At 38.3% G+C, this 16,806-nt stretch overlaps 3 protein-coding genes and 1 pseudogene across 3 annotated transcripts; all 4 read right to left on the bottom strand.

Annotated features, from left to right (window-relative positions):
- LOC117495161 overlaps positions 1 to 16,806 on the bottom strand; it is a 527,883-nt pseudogene that overhangs the window by 13,842 nt on the left and 497,235 nt on the right.
- LOC117495796 (interferon-induced protein with tetratricopeptide repeats 1-like) lies at positions 1,602 to 4,020 on the bottom strand. Its single transcript, XM_034147325.1, has 2 exons — positions 3,912 to 4,020; positions 1,602 to 3,303 (listed from the first exon to the last, which is right to left on the bottom strand). Exons 1-2 carry the CDS (start codon positions 3,917 to 3,919, stop codon positions 2,004 to 2,006), a joined length of 1,308 nt encoding a protein of 435 aa, XP_034003216.1. The 5' UTR covers positions 3,920 to 4,020; the 3' UTR covers positions 1,602 to 2,003.
- Positions 6,745 to 9,393, bottom strand: LOC117495794 (interferon-induced protein with tetratricopeptide repeats 1-like). Its single transcript, XM_034147323.1, has 2 exons — positions 9,261 to 9,393; positions 6,745 to 8,652 (listed from the first exon to the last, which is right to left on the bottom strand). Exons 1-2 carry the CDS (start codon positions 9,266 to 9,268, stop codon positions 7,353 to 7,355), a joined length of 1,308 nt encoding a protein of 435 aa, XP_034003214.1. The 5' UTR covers positions 9,269 to 9,393; the 3' UTR covers positions 6,745 to 7,352.
- On the bottom strand, positions 12,380 to 14,658 carry LOC117495793 (interferon-induced protein with tetratricopeptide repeats 1-like). The gene is made up of 2 exons (XM_034147322.1): positions 14,613 to 14,658; positions 12,380 to 14,003 (listed from the first exon to the last, which is right to left on the bottom strand). The coding sequence occupies exons 1-2, from the start codon at positions 14,618 to 14,620 to the stop codon at positions 12,701 to 12,703; spliced, it is 1,311 nt and encodes a 436-aa protein (XP_034003213.1). The 5' UTR covers positions 14,621 to 14,658; the 3' UTR covers positions 12,380 to 12,700.

Here is a 16,806-nt window from a genome sequence, read left to right as displayed (position 1 = left end):
AAGCTTTAAAAGGTTGTAGTTTAATGTCCATCAGTGCCCGGTGTACAGTACTGCAAACTGTATACATTGAGGAGATGCTTTTTGCAAAACACTACACACAGTTCTTTAAGTAAGACACAGGAATCTGACTTATTCACTTGTTTGCCATTTTCAAAACACTGCCATTAAAAATGCTACACACATGAACTAATAAACAAATACACATGCCAAATGACCAGAACCACAAACTGCTTCATTGTTGACTCAGCAATCAGGATGTAAGCACCAGAGAAAGGCTACACCTAAGAACCTTTGGAACAAACGTGGATATATGGACAGCAGCAAGAGGAAGAGGTAGAGGGAGGATAAGAGCGAGGGAGGATGAACTGAAGTCAGTTGAAGAGTTATTTGCAGCATAACGGTTGAAGATATGACCGTCAGGCCTATGAAGAATGCTTCTTCTTCATGTTGATGAGGAGCTGTGGTCAGACCCAGCTAGGTGGTCAAATGAAGCCTGAGAATATATCTTTCGTCTGTTTTAATAGAATATATGATTTGTATTTATTTTTCCTCAAAGGGTCCCTTTCCAATGACTGTATTTGACAGAGCCATCCTTTTTTACACAACTGTAACTATGGGTTGTGCATGAATGTTGCACCAATTTGTTTTGAAGAAAAATAAAAGTATAACAACAGTATATTTGTGTTTCTGCACATATCTTTTTAGACTTGATCAATCTTTATACGCTGAATTCTCTACATACAGAACGCCATAAAAGCTGAGTGTGCTTGAGATGGAGCACCACAGTGTGTAGTTGGTAGGACAAAGTGTCTTGTGCTATACATGAAGTGTGTGCCATTTGGTGCAGCAGTTTGGTTTTGGTAAGTGTTTATGTAGTTTTGGGTGCAGTGCTTCATTTTGCAACATATATGAGGTGTTTCGTGCTTTGCGTGTATGGATGTGAGTTGTGTTTAGTGTTTTGAGAAAATAAGCCCTGCTTTCAAAAAATGTGTTTTATCAATTGAAATAAACTGTAATATCATGTTTATCAGTTCCTCTGTTATGCATGAACTAAGATGACTTTAATGATCTAGATTACTCATGTGCCAACAGGACAGGCAGCGTGTCATCTGGAGTACAAGGGTACATCCTGTAGCACTTTTGCATTTTAAGAAATGATTTGGTTACAGGGCATACATAACAAAATCAACACTTAAATACATTAAATAACTACACAACAATCCAACAATTACAAAAAGAAAAAAAGGGATTACCAATAACTTAGATATAGCTAACAGTTAATGGATATACCATTTATACGTTGATTCTTCCCATATTTCATCAAAGATATGAACGTGGCTTCTTATTCTCATGGTTATTTTTTCCATTCCATACTACATTTCATTTACTGGATTATTCCACTGTGAGTTACACAATGATTTAATCAGTCGTGTGTTTTTGGAAGTTGGAAGAAAACAAGGACCAAAGTCATGATTGATGCTTCAGGATTTTATTCACAGTAATATTAAGATAAAACAACACATAATACAAGTACAGCTGTGATTTCAGTTTTCACCGTTCACCATATAACTAGAAGGACATGTGCAAATCTAAAAAAATACATTTGATAATAATATATTATTTACATATGCCTCCAATACAATTTTCAATAACAAGTAAATTAACCAATACTCAGGTTTAAACGTTTTAATTCGACACAGCCTAAAAACAATGCTCAGCAAAAAAAAAGATTAAGTAGCGTTTGTCTGCTACTAAAGTGTAAAACATAGTTGAAACCTGCCTGCAAATAAGACAGTTCAAAATATAACACATTTAGGCCAATATAGAAAATGTATGTAACATTTTCAGAGTATGGGTGTTGCTGCCTTGTGTATTACCGACCAATAGAAGAAAACAAAATATCTTTTCTTATTTGCAGCCAATCAAATTTATGAGGATGTACAGATTCTTTTTACTAATGCAATATCTTCTTCCTGGATTTCAAACCATTGCTGTTTAGAACACTACGGCTCTTGCAGGTTTGCCAGAAAATCTATTATTTCTCCGCACATTCTGTCCCTGCGTCTGTCTCTAATCTTCTCCAGAACTTTGATGCTGTTCTTACGAAAGAAGGATTGTTGTGGTATCGCTGCCGCCTTCATGTGATATCGTATTGACATGTTGATATTGTGTTTTTGGAAATTTAAATAAATTGCATACTTGTTGTAAAGCATTTGTTTGTCTGCAGGTTCCAAATCACTTCCTAGCAGTTCCTGATATATCTGATCAGCTTTAGCCAGACCATCATGTGACAGTGCGTATATCTTAGCAAGGTCTATTTTCTTCATAAGTGAGGAATCAGGGTAAAGAGCAATCACCTCCTGATGGAGACTGACTGCTCTGTCTAGCATGCTTTTCTTTGGGGGACGTTCACTGAAAATGAGCCTCCCTCCATAGTGGAGAGCAGCACATCTCTTCAGATAACGCTCATCTGGATGGTTCTTCAGAGCCTCCTCTGCCAAATCAATGGCCTCATCAACAGATATATACTTTCTGTAAACCCTGAGCAATGGTTTTAAACCACTGTAGCTGCCGACAGGACTTCTCAAAACCTTTGTGGTTAACTCACGTGCTTCATCTTCTATTCTTTCTCCTCTCTGAGCACGTTGATCAAGGTAGTGAGCAGCAAGGTACAAGTTCTCTGGATCCTGTTCTTGGGCAATTCTCATTTTCTCCAAAATGTCATCTTCCAGCCCTGTCCTGCTGTGCTTAGAAGCATACATTAAAGCTAAGGCATGGCTAGTGTTCCACTCTCGTATGCCTGGCTGCATCTCGATGGCTCTCTGGAAGTAATCTACAACAAGTGTTTTGTCTCCACTGACCGTCATCAGCGCATAGGCATTTTCAGCGTAGGTCTCTGGGTGGAGCTCCTCCTGGGATGGAGATGGGTATTTTTTAATCAGGGTGTCGATCTTAGACAGGTAGGCCTCGCTCTTTGCTTGGTCTCCCAGGTGGTGGTGCAGCCAAGCCAGGTTCCCGTAGTTCACCACTAACCAGGGGCCCTCATCTGCGCTTCTTATCCGGCTGAAGGCCTCTGTAGCCTTGTTGAAGAACTTCTGGGCTTCTTCATTGGATCCCAGCTTGTACTGAATGAACCCTCGCAGGTTGTAGATGTGACCCATCCAGGGGTTTCCATCATTGGTGCCAATGTCCTCCAGGTTGTCCCTGCGATGATTAAGTAAGGACGTACTGATGTCAAGATCCCAGGTGAAGTGGCACTGCAGGGCCTCCAGTCTGGACACCAGTGTTTGACTCTGGGCAGCACTGATGGAGAATAGAAATAACAAATATTGAAACACATAATATTTGGGTTATTGTTATATCCCCTAATGTGTGCTATTCCCTAATGTGTGATATAACCACAAACCACTCAGTGATATATGTAATAGACTGGTTGGAGCCCAACATGTTTAAAGACAGTACCTATTGAAGCCACATTGTGTTCATCCTGCTGCCATCTGGCAACGATACTGAATAATCAGAACAAACTACAGACGAGCTTCTCTCCTCGCTGTGAGACTCTTGAACTCATTCTCCATACATCACAGATAAAGAGTTGTTGTTGTGTTTTTGTAGGAAAACGTCACTACAACTTACATTTACCATAACCCGAACCCTGAGTTGTAGAATGAGAATATATGAACTTTAAACGTTGAACTTTGACCTCATTGAAAGAAAAATAACAAGAATTACAGAAAAGAAGGTCAACGAAGAAAGAAGGGAAGGAATTAAAATCTTGTTGTTGACGAGTATGATTCATAATGCTAATATTTTGCCCTCAGACTCAATAAGACATTAAATAAATCTGTTTTGGGTTTGTGTATACTTAAATTACTCATACAATGAAATTCAATTTAGAAGCAGCTTCTCACCTCATCATTCAGCTGTTTATTCGACGCAGTAGTTCTGTGAATGTTAGGATGGTTCTGGTCTTGATGCGTTGTGTTCGCTGCTATAAAGGTGATAGCAGTGATGTGTAGCTTCTGCTTATAGCTGTAAATGATAAGATGCTAAGGAGCACGCAGTTTTAAATGGTCACACTGCTGACAAAGCAAACGTAAGAGGCGAGGCAGGGCCATATCAAACGTGATGATCATATGGTCTTATTGCACCTTGACTTTCATTTCCTTAGAAGGAAACTAAAGCCACATATCTCTCATGACTTATCATATGTTCTGATTATATTACCTCTCAACTTGGTTTAAAGTTCAAATGTACATGAAGGCCATACTGAGTAAAAAATACAGACCCAAGATGCCACTTTCTTTATGGCTGCACCCTCACAATCAGAACCCGTATTATTGGCCAACCATGTGAGCACACACAGTTTAACAGCTTAGCAAAGACATCAAAGCTGGACAAATAATGGTATGCAGTTTACATGACGATTATCCACACCAGTATGTGACAATTATATAAGTATACAAAATATATATAAAAATAAGAAATACATAGTTAACAGGTGAACAATCCTTCATATTTAAACATGTCTATACAGTCTGTGGGATATATAGAAACAGTGACAGTACTTGATGATTTGTAAATTAGTTTAAATCAAATGGAAATATGCAGGTGTCATTTGCATTATTTCTTACACATTTACATGATGTTTTCACTTTGAGCAGCAGCTGTCTGCAGAGTGTCAGAATGAAGAGATGTAGGAGACACCTGCACCATGACGCTCTGCTGCTGCCATCTACTGCTGTAACCAGCTTACTGTTTGGATACCAAACCTGTTCATATATCGCCTTGGACAAATTGTTATACAGCTGTATGAGTTTAATCCTCATGTGGACTTCAAAGAAGAAAGCTGAAAAAAAGCTTTAAAAGGTTGTAGTTTAACGTCCATCAGTGCCCGGTGTACAGTACTGCAAACTGTATACATTGAGGAGATGCTTTTTGCAAAACACTACACACAGTTCTTTAAGTAAGTCACAGGAATCTGACTTATTCACTTGTTTGCCATTTTAAAAACACTGCCATTAAAAATGCTACACACATGAACCAATAAACAAATACACATGCCAAATGACCAGAACCACAAACTGCTTCATTGTTGACTCAGCAATCAGGATGTGAGCACCAGAGAAAGGCTACACCTGAGAACCTTTGGAACAAACATGGATATATGGACAGCAGCAAGAGGAAGAGGTAGAGGGAGGATAAGAGAGAGGGAGGATGAACTGAAGTCAGTTGAAGAGTTATTTGCAGCATAACGGTTGAAGATATGACCGTCAGGCCTATGAAGAATGCTTCTTCTTCATGTTGATGAGGAGCTGTGGTCAGACCCAGCTTGGTGGTAAAATGAAGCCTGAGAATATATCTTTCGTCTGTTTGAAAAAAGAAAATATGATTTGTATTTATTTTTCCTCAAAGGGTCCCTTTCCAATGACTGTATTTGAGGCATCCTTTTTTACACAACTGTAACTGTGGGTTGTGCATGATTGTTGCACAAATTTGTTTTGGAGAAAATTAAAAGTATAACAACAGTATATTTGTGTTTCTGCACATATTTTTTGTCGACTTGATCAATCTTTATACGCTGAATTCTCTACACACAGAACGCCATAAAAGCTGAGTGTGCTTTAGATGGAGCACCACAGTGTGTAGTTGGTAGGACAAAGTGTCTTGTGCTATACATGAAGTGTGTGCCATTTGGTGCAACAGTTTGGTTTTGGTAAGTGTTTATGTAGTTTTGGGTGCAGTGCTTCATTTTGCAACATATATGAGGTGTTTCGCACTTTGCGTGTATGGATGTGAGTTGTGTTTAGTGTTTTGAGAAAATAAGCCCTGCTTTCAAAAAAAGTGTTTTATCAATTGAAATAAACTGCAATATCATGTTTATCAGTTCCTCTGTTATGCATGAACTAAGATGACTTTAATGATCTAGATTACTCATGTGCCAACAGGACAGGCAGCGTGTCATCTGGAGTACAAGGGTACATCCTGTAGCACTTTTGCATTTTAAGAAATGATTTGGTTACAGGGCATACATAACAAAATCAGCACTTAAATACATTAAATAACTACACAACAATCCAACAATTACAAAAAGAAAAAAAGGGATTACCAATAACTTAGATATCGCTAACAGTTAATGGATATACCATTTATACGTTGATTCTTCCCATATTTCATCAAAGATATGAACGTGGCTTCTTATTCTCATGGTTATTTTTTCCATTCCATACTACATTTCATTTACTACATTATTCCACTGTGAGTTACACAATGGTGTTTAGTTGGTTCGACAAAGTGTATTGTACTATAAATGAAGTGTGGTTTTGGTAAGTGTTTATGAGTGCAGTGCTATATTTTTTGCAAGACATATGAGGGGTTTTGCACTTTGGGTAAGTGGTTTTGTGAATCGTGTTTAAAAGTGTTTTGACAGAATGAGCCAGGTATAGACAGTATACTTTTACTCAGTCCATCTGCAGCCTTTCAGCCTCATTCTGTGGTTCACACACAACACTCTGACATGTTAGAAATAAAGACCCTGATTTAATTAGTCGTGTGTTTTTGGAAGTTGGAAGAAAACAAGGACCAAAGTCATGATTGATGCTTCGGGGATTTTATTTAGTAAAGTTAAGATAAAACAACACATAATACAAGTACAGTTGTGATTTCAGTTTTCACCGTTCACCATATAACTAGAAGGACATGTGCAAATCTAAAAAAATACATTTGATAATAATATATTATTTACATATGCCTCCATTACAATTTTCAATAACAAGTAAATTAATTAACAATTGGGTTTAAACGTTTTCATTCCAAAACACAAATCTTGGAAATAAATTAAAGTTACAGCCAAAATTCATCAATAAACACTTTTTTAATAAAGAGTATTTGATTTTGATTACATTTTTGCTTCTTTAAAAGTATCCACATTATTTAGCTTGTAGCTTACAAGGTTTGAGTTTACAAAGAGTTTATTAGCAAACATTCTGTATATTTCATAGTTTTTGTATTTAACAATTAAGAAACAGCCTAAAAACAGTGCTCAGCTAATTGTTCTTTTAAATAGCGTTTGTCTACTACTAAAGTGTAAAACATAGTTGAAACCTGCCAATGAGACAGTTCAAAATATAACACATTTAGGTCAGTTTTAACGATGAAAGTCTAAAACCAATATAGAAAATGTATGTAACATTTTCAGAGTATGGGTGTTGCTGCCTTGTGTACTACCCGACCAATAGAAGAAAAACATGTTTGTTCTTATTTGCAGCCAATCAAATTTATGAGGATGTACAGATTATTTTTACTAATACAATATCTTCTTCTTGGATTTCAAACCATTGCTGTTTAGAACACTACGTCTCTTGCAGGTTTGCCAGAAATTCTATTATTTCTCCGCACATTCTGTCCCTGCGTCTGTCTCTAATCTTCTCCAGAACTTTGATGCTGTTCTTACGAAAGAAGGATTGTTGTGGTATCTTTGCTGCCTTCATGTGATATCGTATTGACATGTTGCCATCCTGTTTTTGGAAATTTAAATAAATTGCATACTTGTTGTAAAGCATTTGTTTGTCTGCAAGTTCCAAATCACTTTCTAGCAGTTCCTGATATATCTGATCAGCTTTAGCCTGACCATCATGTGACAGTGCGTATATCTTAGCAAGGTCTATTTTCTTCATAAGTGAGGAATCAGGGTAAAGAGCAATCACCTCCTGATGGAGACTGACTGCTCTGTCTAGCATGCTTTTCTTTGGGGGACTGTCACTGAAAATGAGCCTCACTCCATAGTGGAGAGCAGCACATCTCTTCAGATAACGCTCATCTGGATGGTTCTTCAGAGCCTTCTCTGCCAAAACGATGGCCTCATCAACAGATATATACTTTCTGTAAACCCTGAGCAATGTTTTTAAACCACTGTAGCTGCTGACAGAACTTCTTAAAACCTTTGTGGCTAACTCACGTGCTTCATCTTCTATTCTTTCTCCTCTCTGAGCACGTTGATCAAGGTAGTGAGCAGCAAGGAACAAGTTCTCTGGATCCTGTTCTTGGGCAATTCTCATTTTCTCCAAGATGTCATCTTCCAGCCCTGTGCTGCTGTGCATAGAAGCATACATTAAGGCTAAGGCATGGCTAGTGTTCCACTCTCGTATGCCTGGCTGCATCTCGATGGCTCTCTGGAAGTAATCTACAACAAGTGTTTTGTCTCTACTGACCGTCATCAGCGCATAGGCTTTTTCAGCGTAGGTCTCTGGGTGGAGCTCCTCCTGGGATGGAGATGGGTATTTTTTAATCAGGGTGTCGATCTTAGACAGGTAGGCCTCGCTCTCTGCTTGGTCTCCCAGGTGGTGGTGCAGCCAAGCCAGGTTCCCGTAGTTCACCACTAACCAGGGGCCCTCATCTGCGCTTCTTATCCGGCTGAAGGCCTCTGTAGCCTTGTTGAATAACTTCTGGGCTTCTTCATTGGATCCCAGCTTGTACTGAATGAACCCTCGCAGGTTGTAGATGTGACCCATCCAGGGGTTTCCATCATTGGTGCCAATGTCCTCCAGGTTGTCCCTGCGATGATTAAGTAAGGACGTACTGATGTCAAGATCCCAGGTGAAGTGGCACTGCAGGGCCTCCAGTCTGGACACCAGTGTTTGACTCTGGGCAGCACTGATGGAGAATAGAAATAACAAATATTGAAACACATAATATTTGGGTTATTGTTATATCCCCTAATGTGTGCTATTCCCTAATGTGTGATATAACAACAGACCACTCGGTGATATATGTAATAGACTGCTTGGAGCCCAACATGTTTAAAGACAGTACCTATTGAAGCCACATTGTGTTCATCCTGCTGCCATCTGGCAACGATACTGAATAATCAGAACAAACTACAGACGAGCTTCTCTCCTCGCTGTGAGACTCTTGAACTCATCCTCCATACAGCACAGATAAAGAGTTGTTGTTGTGTTTTTGTAGGAAAACGTCACTACAACTTACATTTACCATAACCCGAACCCTGAGTTGTAGAATGAGAATATATGAACTTTAAACGTTGAACTTTGACCTCATTGAAAGAAAAATAACAAGAATTACAGAAAAGAAGGTCAACGAAGAAAGAAGGGAAGGAATTAAAATCTTGTTGTTGACGAGTATGATTCATAATGCTAATATTTTGCCCTCAGACTCAATAAGACATTAAATAAATCTGTTTTGGGTTTGTGCATTCTTAAATTACTCATACAATGAAATTAAATTTAGAAGCAGCTTCTCACCTCATCATTCAGCTGTTTATTCGACGCAGTAGTTCTGTGAATGCTAGGATGGTTCTGGTCTTGATGCGTTGTGTTCGCTGCTATAAAGGTGATAGCAGTGATGTGGAGCTTCTGCTTATAGCTGTAAATGATAAGATGCTAAGGAGCACGCAGTTTTAAATGGTCACACTGCTGACAAAGCAAACGTAAGAGGCGAGGCAGGGCCATATCAAACGTGATGATCATATGGTCTTATTGCACCTTGACTTTCATTTCCTTAGAAGGAAACTAAAGCCACATATCTCTCATGACTTATCATATGTTCTGATTATATTACCTCTCAAGATGATTTAAAGTTCAAATGTACATGAAGGCCATACTGAGTAAAAAATACAGACCCAAGATGCCACTTTCTTTATGGCTGCACCCTCACAATCAGAACCCATATTATTGGCCAACCATGTGAGCACACACAGTTTAACAGCTTAGCAAAGACATCACAGCTGGACAAATAATGGTATGCAGTTTACATGACGATTATCCACACCAGTATGTGACAATTATATAAGTATACAAAATATATATAAAAATAAGAAATACATAGTTAACAGGTGAACAATCCTTCATATTTAAACATGTCTATACAGTCTGTGGGATATATAGAAACAGTGACAGTACTTGATGATTTGTAAATTAGTTTAAATCAAATGGAAATATGCAGGTGTCATTTGCATTATTTCTTACACATTTACATGATGTTTTCACTTTGAGCAGCAGCTGTCTGCAGAGTGTCAGAATGAAGAGATGTAGGAGACACCTGCACCATGACGCTCTGCTGCTGCCATCTACTGCTGTAACCAGGTTACTGTTTGGATACCAAACCTGTTCATATATCGCCTTGGACAAATTGTTATACAGCTGTATGAGTTTAATCCTCATGTGGACTTCAAAGAAGAAAGCTGAAAAAAAGCTTTAAAAGGTTGTAGTTTAACGTCCATCAGTGCCCGGTGTACAGTACTGCAAACTGTATACATTGAGGAGATGCTTTTTGCAAAACACTGCACACAGTTCTTTAAGTAAGACACAGGAATCTGACTTATTCACTTGTTTGCCATTTTCAAAACACTGCCATTAAAAATGCTACACACATGAACCAATAAACAAATACACATGCCAAATGACCAGAACCACAAACTGCTTCATTGTTGACTCAGCAATCAGGATGTAAGCACCAGAGAAAGGCTACACCTGAGAACCTTTGGAACAAACGTGGATATATGGACAGCAGCAAGAGGAAGAGGTAGAGGGAGGATAAGAGAGAGGGAGGATGAACTGAAGTCAGTTGAAGAGTTTTTTGCAGCATAACGGTTGAAGATATGACCGTCAGGCCTATGAAGAATGCTTCTTCTTCATGTTGATGAGGAGCTGTGGTCAGACCCAGCTAGGTGGTAAAATGAAGCCTGAGAATATATCTTTCGTCTGTTTGAAAAAAGAAAATATGATTTGTATTTATTTTTCCTCAAAGGGTCCCTTTCCAATGACTGTATTTGAGGCATCCTTTTTTACACAACTGTAACTATGGGTTGTGCATGATTGTTGCACAAATTTGTTTTGGAGAAAATTAAAAGTATAACAACAGTATATTTGTGTTTCTGCACATATTTTTTGTCGACTTGATCAATCTTTATACGCTGAATTCTCTACACACAGAACGCCATAAAAGCTGAGTGTGCTTGAGATGGAGCACCACAGTGTGTAGTTGGTAGGACAAAGTGTCTTGTGCTATACATGAAGTGTGTGCCATTTGGTGCAACAGTTTGGTTTTGGTAAGTGTTTATGTAGTTTTGGGTGCAGTGCTTCATTTTGCAACATATATGAGGTGTTTCGCACTTTGCGTGTATGGATGTGAGTTGTGTTTAGTGTTTTGAGAAAATAAGCCCTGCTTTCAAAAAAAGTGTTTTATCAATTGAAATAAACTGTAATATCATGTTTATCAGTTCCTCTGTTATGCATGAACTAAGATGACTTTAATGATCTAGATTACTCATGTGCCAACAGGACAGGCAGCGTGTCATCTGGAGTACAAGGGTACATCCTGTAGCACTTTTGCATTTTAAGAAATGATTTGGTTACAGGGCATACATAACAAAATCAACACTTAAACACATTAAATAACTACACAACAATCCAACAATTACAAAAAGAAAAAAAGGGATTACCAATAACTTAGATATAGCTAACAGTTAATGGATATATCATTTATACGTTCATTCTTCCCATATTTCATCAAAGATATGAACGTGGCTTCTTATTCTCATGGTTATTTTTTCCATTCCATACTACATTTCATTTACTACATTATTCCACTGTGAGTTACACAATGGTGTTTAGTTGGTTCGACAAAGTGTATTGTACTATAAATGAAGTTTGGTTTTGGTAAGTGTTTATGAGTGCAGTGCTATTTTTTGCAAGACATATGAGGGGTTTTGCACTTTGGGTAAGTGGTTTTGTGAATCGTGTTTAAAAGTGTTTTGAGAGAATGAGCCATGTATAGACAGTATACTTTTACTCAGTCCATCTGCAGCCTTTCAGCCTCATTCTGTGGTTCACACACAACACTCTGACATGTTAGAAATAAAGACCCTGATTTAATTAGTCGTGTGTTTTTGGAAGTTGGAAGAAAACAAGGACCAAAGTCATGATTGATGCTTCGGGGATTTTATTTACAGTAAAGTTAAGATAAAACAACACATAATACAAGTACAGCTGTGATTTCAGTTTTCACCGTTCACCATATAACTAGAAGGACATGTGCAAATCTAAAAACATATATTTGATAATAATATGTTATTTACATATCGCCCCAATACAATTTTCAATAACAAGTAAATTAATTAATAATTGGGTTTAAACGTTTTAATTCCAAAACACAAATCTTGGAAATAATTTAAAGTTACAGGCAAAATTCATCAATAAACACTTTTTTAATAAAGAGTATTTGATTTTGATTTCATTTTTGCTTCTTTAAAAGTATCCACATATTTAGCTTGTAGCTTACAAGGTTTGAGTTTACAAAGAGTTTATTAGCAAACATTCTGTATATTTCATAGTTTTTGTATTTATCAATTAAGAGACAGCCTAAAAACAGTGCTAAGCTATTTGTATTTTTAAATAGCGTTTGTCTGCTACTAAAGTGTAAAACATAGTTGAAACCTGCCAATGAGTCAGTTCAAAATATAACACATTTAGGTCAGTTTTAACGATGAAAGTCTAAAACCAATATAGAAAATGTATGTAACATTTTCAGAGTATGGGTGTTGCTGCCTTGTGTACTACCCGACCAATAGAAGAAAAACATGTTTGTTCTTATTTGCAGCCAATCAAATTTATGAGGATGTACAGATTATTTTTGCAAATACAATATATTTTTCCTGGATTTCAAACCATTGCTGTTTAGAACACTACGTCTCTTGCAGGTTTGCCAGACACTTCCTTATTTCTCCGCAAATGCTGTTCCTGCCTCTGTCTCTATTCTTCTCCAGTTCTTTGATGCTGGCCTCACGAAAGAAGGATTGGTGCGGTATCTCTGCTGTCTTCATGTGATATTGTATTGACATGTTGATATTGCGTTTTTGGAAATATAAATATTTTGCATACTTGTTGTAAAGCATTTGTTTGTCTGCAGGTTCCAAATGACTTTCTCGCAGTTGCTGATATATCTGATCAGCTTTAGCCAGACCATCATGTGACAGTGCGTATAAATCTGCAATTTCTATTTTCTTCATAAGTGAGGAATCAGGGTAAAGAGCAATCACCTCCTGATGGAGACTGATTGCTCTGGCTATTATGTCTTGCTTTGGACGACTGTACTTGTCACCAAAGATCTTCCAATTGTAGCAGCGTGCAGCACATCTCTTCAGATAACGCTCATCTGGATGGTTCTTCAGAGCCTTCTCTGCCAAAACGATGGCCTCATCAACAGATATATATTTTCTGTAAACCCTTAGCAATGGTTTTAAACCACTGTAGCTGCTGACAGGATTTCTCAAAACCTTTGTGGCTAACTCACGTGCTTCATCTTCTATTCTTTCTCCTCTCTGAGCACGTTGATCAAGGTAGTGAACGGCAAAGTACAAGTTCTCTGGATCCTGTTCTTGGGCAATTCTCATTTTCTCCAAGATGTCATCTTCCAGCCCTGTCCTGCTGTGCTTAGAAGCATACATTAAGGCTAAGGCATGGCTAGTGTTCCACTCTCGTATGCCTGGCTGCATCTCGATGGCTCTCTGGAAGTAATCTACAACAAGTGTTTTGCCTCTACTGACCGTCATCAGCGCATAGGCTTTTTCAGCGTAGGTCTCTGGGTGGAGATCCTCCTGGGATGGAGATGGGTATTTTTTATTCAGGGTGTCGATCTTAGACAGGTAGGCCTCGCTCTCTGCTTGGTCTCCCAGGTGGTGGTGCAGCCAAGCCAGGTTCCCGTAGTTCACCACTAACCAGGGGCCCTCATCTGCGCTTCTTATCCGGCTGAAGGCCTCTGTAGCCTTGTTGAAGAACTTCTGGGCTTCTTCATTGGATCCCAGCTTGTACTGAATGAACCCTCGCCGGTTGTAGATGTGACCCATCCAGGGGTTTCCATCATTGGTGCCAATGTCCTCCAGGTTGTCCCTGCGATGATTAAGTAAGGACGTACTGATGTCAAGATCCCAGGTGAAGTGGCACTGCAGGGCTTCAAGTTTGGACACCAGTGTTTGACTCTGGGCAGCACTGATGGAGAATAGAAATAACAAATATTGAAACACATAATATTTGGGTTATTGTTATATCCCCGAATGTGTGCTATAACCTAATGTGTGATATAACAACAGACCACTCAGTGATATATGTAATAGACTGCTTGGAGCCCAACATGTTTAAAGACAGTACCTATTGAAGCCACATTGTGTTCATCCTGCTGCCATCTGGCAACGATACTGAATAATCAGAACAAACTACAGACGAGCTTCTTTCCTCGCTGTGAGACTCTTGAACTCATCCTCCATACAGCACAGATAAAGAGTTGTTGTTGTGTTTTTTGTAGGAAAACGTCACTACAACTTACATTTACCATAACCCGAACCCTGAGTTGTAGAATGAGAATATATGAACTTTAAACGTTGAACTTTGACCTCATTGAAAGAAAAATAACAAGGATTACAGAAAAGAAGGTCAACGAAGAAAGAAGGGAAGGAATGCAAATCTTGTTGTTGACTAGTATGATTCATAATGCTAATATTTTGCCCTCAGACTCAATAAGACATTAAATGAATCGGTTTTGGGTTTGTGTATTCTTAAATTACTCATACAATGAAATTAAATTTAGAAGCAGCTTCTCACCTCATCATTCAGCTGTTTATTCGACGCAGTAGTTCTGTGAATGTTAGGATGGTTCTGGTCTTGATGCTTTGGGTTCGCTGGTATAAAGGTGATAGCAGTGATGTGTAGCTTCTGCTTATAGCTGTAAATGATAAGATGCTAAGGAGCACGCAGTTTTAAATGGTCACACTGCTGACAAAGCAAACGTAAGAGGCGAGGCAGGGCCATATAAAATGTGATGATCATATGGTCTTATTGCACCTTGACTTTCATTTCCTTAGAAGGAAACTAAAGCCACATATCTCACATGACTTATCATATGTTCTGATTATATTACCTCTCAACTTGGTTTAAAGTTCAAATGTACATGAAGGCCATACTGAGTAAAAAATACAGACCCAAGATGCCACTTTCTTTATGGCTGCACCTCACAATCAGAACCCATATTATTGGCCAACCATGTGAGCACACACAGTTTAACAGCTTAGCAAAGACATCACAGCTGGACAAATAATGGTATGCAGTTTACATGACGATTATCCACACCAGTATGTGACAATTATATAAGTATACAAAATATATATAAAAATAAGAAATACATAGTTAACAGGTGAACAATCCTTCATATTTAAACATGTCTATACAGTCTGTGGGATATATAGAAACAGTGACAGTACTTGATGATTTGTAAATTAGTTTAAATCAAATGGAAATATGCAGGTGTCATTTGCATTATTTCTTACACATTTGCATGATGTTTTCACTTTGAGCAGCAGCTGTCTGCAGAGTGTCAGAATGAAGAGATGTAGGAGACACCTGCACCATGACGCTCTGCTGCTGCCATCTACTGCTGTAACCAGCTTACTGTTTGGATACCAAACCTGTTCATATATCGCCTTGGACAAATTGTTATACAGCTGTATGAGTTTAATCCTCATGTGGACTTCAAAGAAGAAAGCTGAAAAAAAGCTTTAAAAGGTTGTAGTTTAACGTCCATCAGTGCCCGGTGTACAGTACTGCAAACTGTATACATTGAGGAGATGCTTTTTGCAAAACACTACACACAGTTCTTTAAGTAAGTCACAGGAATCTGACTTATTCACTTGTTTGCCATTTTCAAAACACTGCCATTAAAAATGCTACACACATGAACCAATAAACAAATACACATGCCAAATGACCAGAACCACAAACTGCTTCATTGTTGACTCAGCAATCAGGATGTGAGCACCAGAGAAAGGCTACACCTGAGAACCTTTGGAACAAACGTGGATATATGGACAGCAGCAAGAGGAAGAGGTAGAGGGAGGATAAGAGAGAGGGAGGATGAACTGAAGTCAGTTGAAGAGTTATTTGCAGCATAACGGTTGAAGATATGACCGTCAGGCCTATGAAGAATGCTTCTTCTTCATGTTGATGAGGAGCTGTGGTCAGACCCAGCTAGGTGGTCAAATGAAGCCTGAGTATATTTCTTTCGTCTGTTTTAATAGAATATATGATTTGTATTTATTTTTCCTCAAAGGGTCCCTTTCCAATGACTGTATTTGAGGCATCCTTTTTTACACAACTGTAACTATGGGTTGTGCATGATTGTTGCACAAATTTGTTTTGGAGAAAATTAAAGTATAACAACAGTATATTTGTGTTTCTGCACATATTTTTGTCGACTTGATCAATCTTTATACGCTGAATTCTCTACATACAGAACGCCATAAAAGCTGAGTGTGCTTTAGATGGAGCACCACAGTGTGTAGTTGGTAGGACAAAGTGTCTTGTGCTATACATGAAGTGTGTGCCATTTGGTGCAACAGTTTGGTTTTGGTAAGTGTTTATGTAGTTTTGGGTGCAGTGCTTCATTTTGCAACATATATGAGGTGTTTCGTGCTTTGCGTGTATGGATGTGAGTTGTGTTTAGTGTTTTGAGAAAATAAGCCCTGCTTTCAAAAAATGTGTTTTAGCAATTGAAATAAACTGCAATATCATGTTTATCAGTTCCTCTGTTATGCATGAACTAAGATGACTTTAATGATCTAGATTACTCATGTGCCAACAGGACAGACAGCGTGTCATCTGGAGTACAAGGGTACATCCTGTAGCACTTTTGCATTTTAAGAAATGATTTGGTTACAGGGCATACATAACAAAATCAGCACTTAAATACATTTGATAACTACATAACAATCCAACAATTACAAAAAGAAAAAAAGGGATTACC

Source organism: Trematomus bernacchii, unplaced genomic scaffold, assembly GCF_902827165.1.
Source record: "Trematomus bernacchii unplaced genomic scaffold, fTreBer1.1, whole genome shotgun sequence".
Classification (NCBI taxonomy): domain Eukaryota; kingdom Metazoa; phylum Chordata; class Actinopteri; order Perciformes; family Nototheniidae; genus Trematomus; species Trematomus bernacchii.
This window is presented reverse-complemented; position numbering and strand designations above follow the sequence as displayed.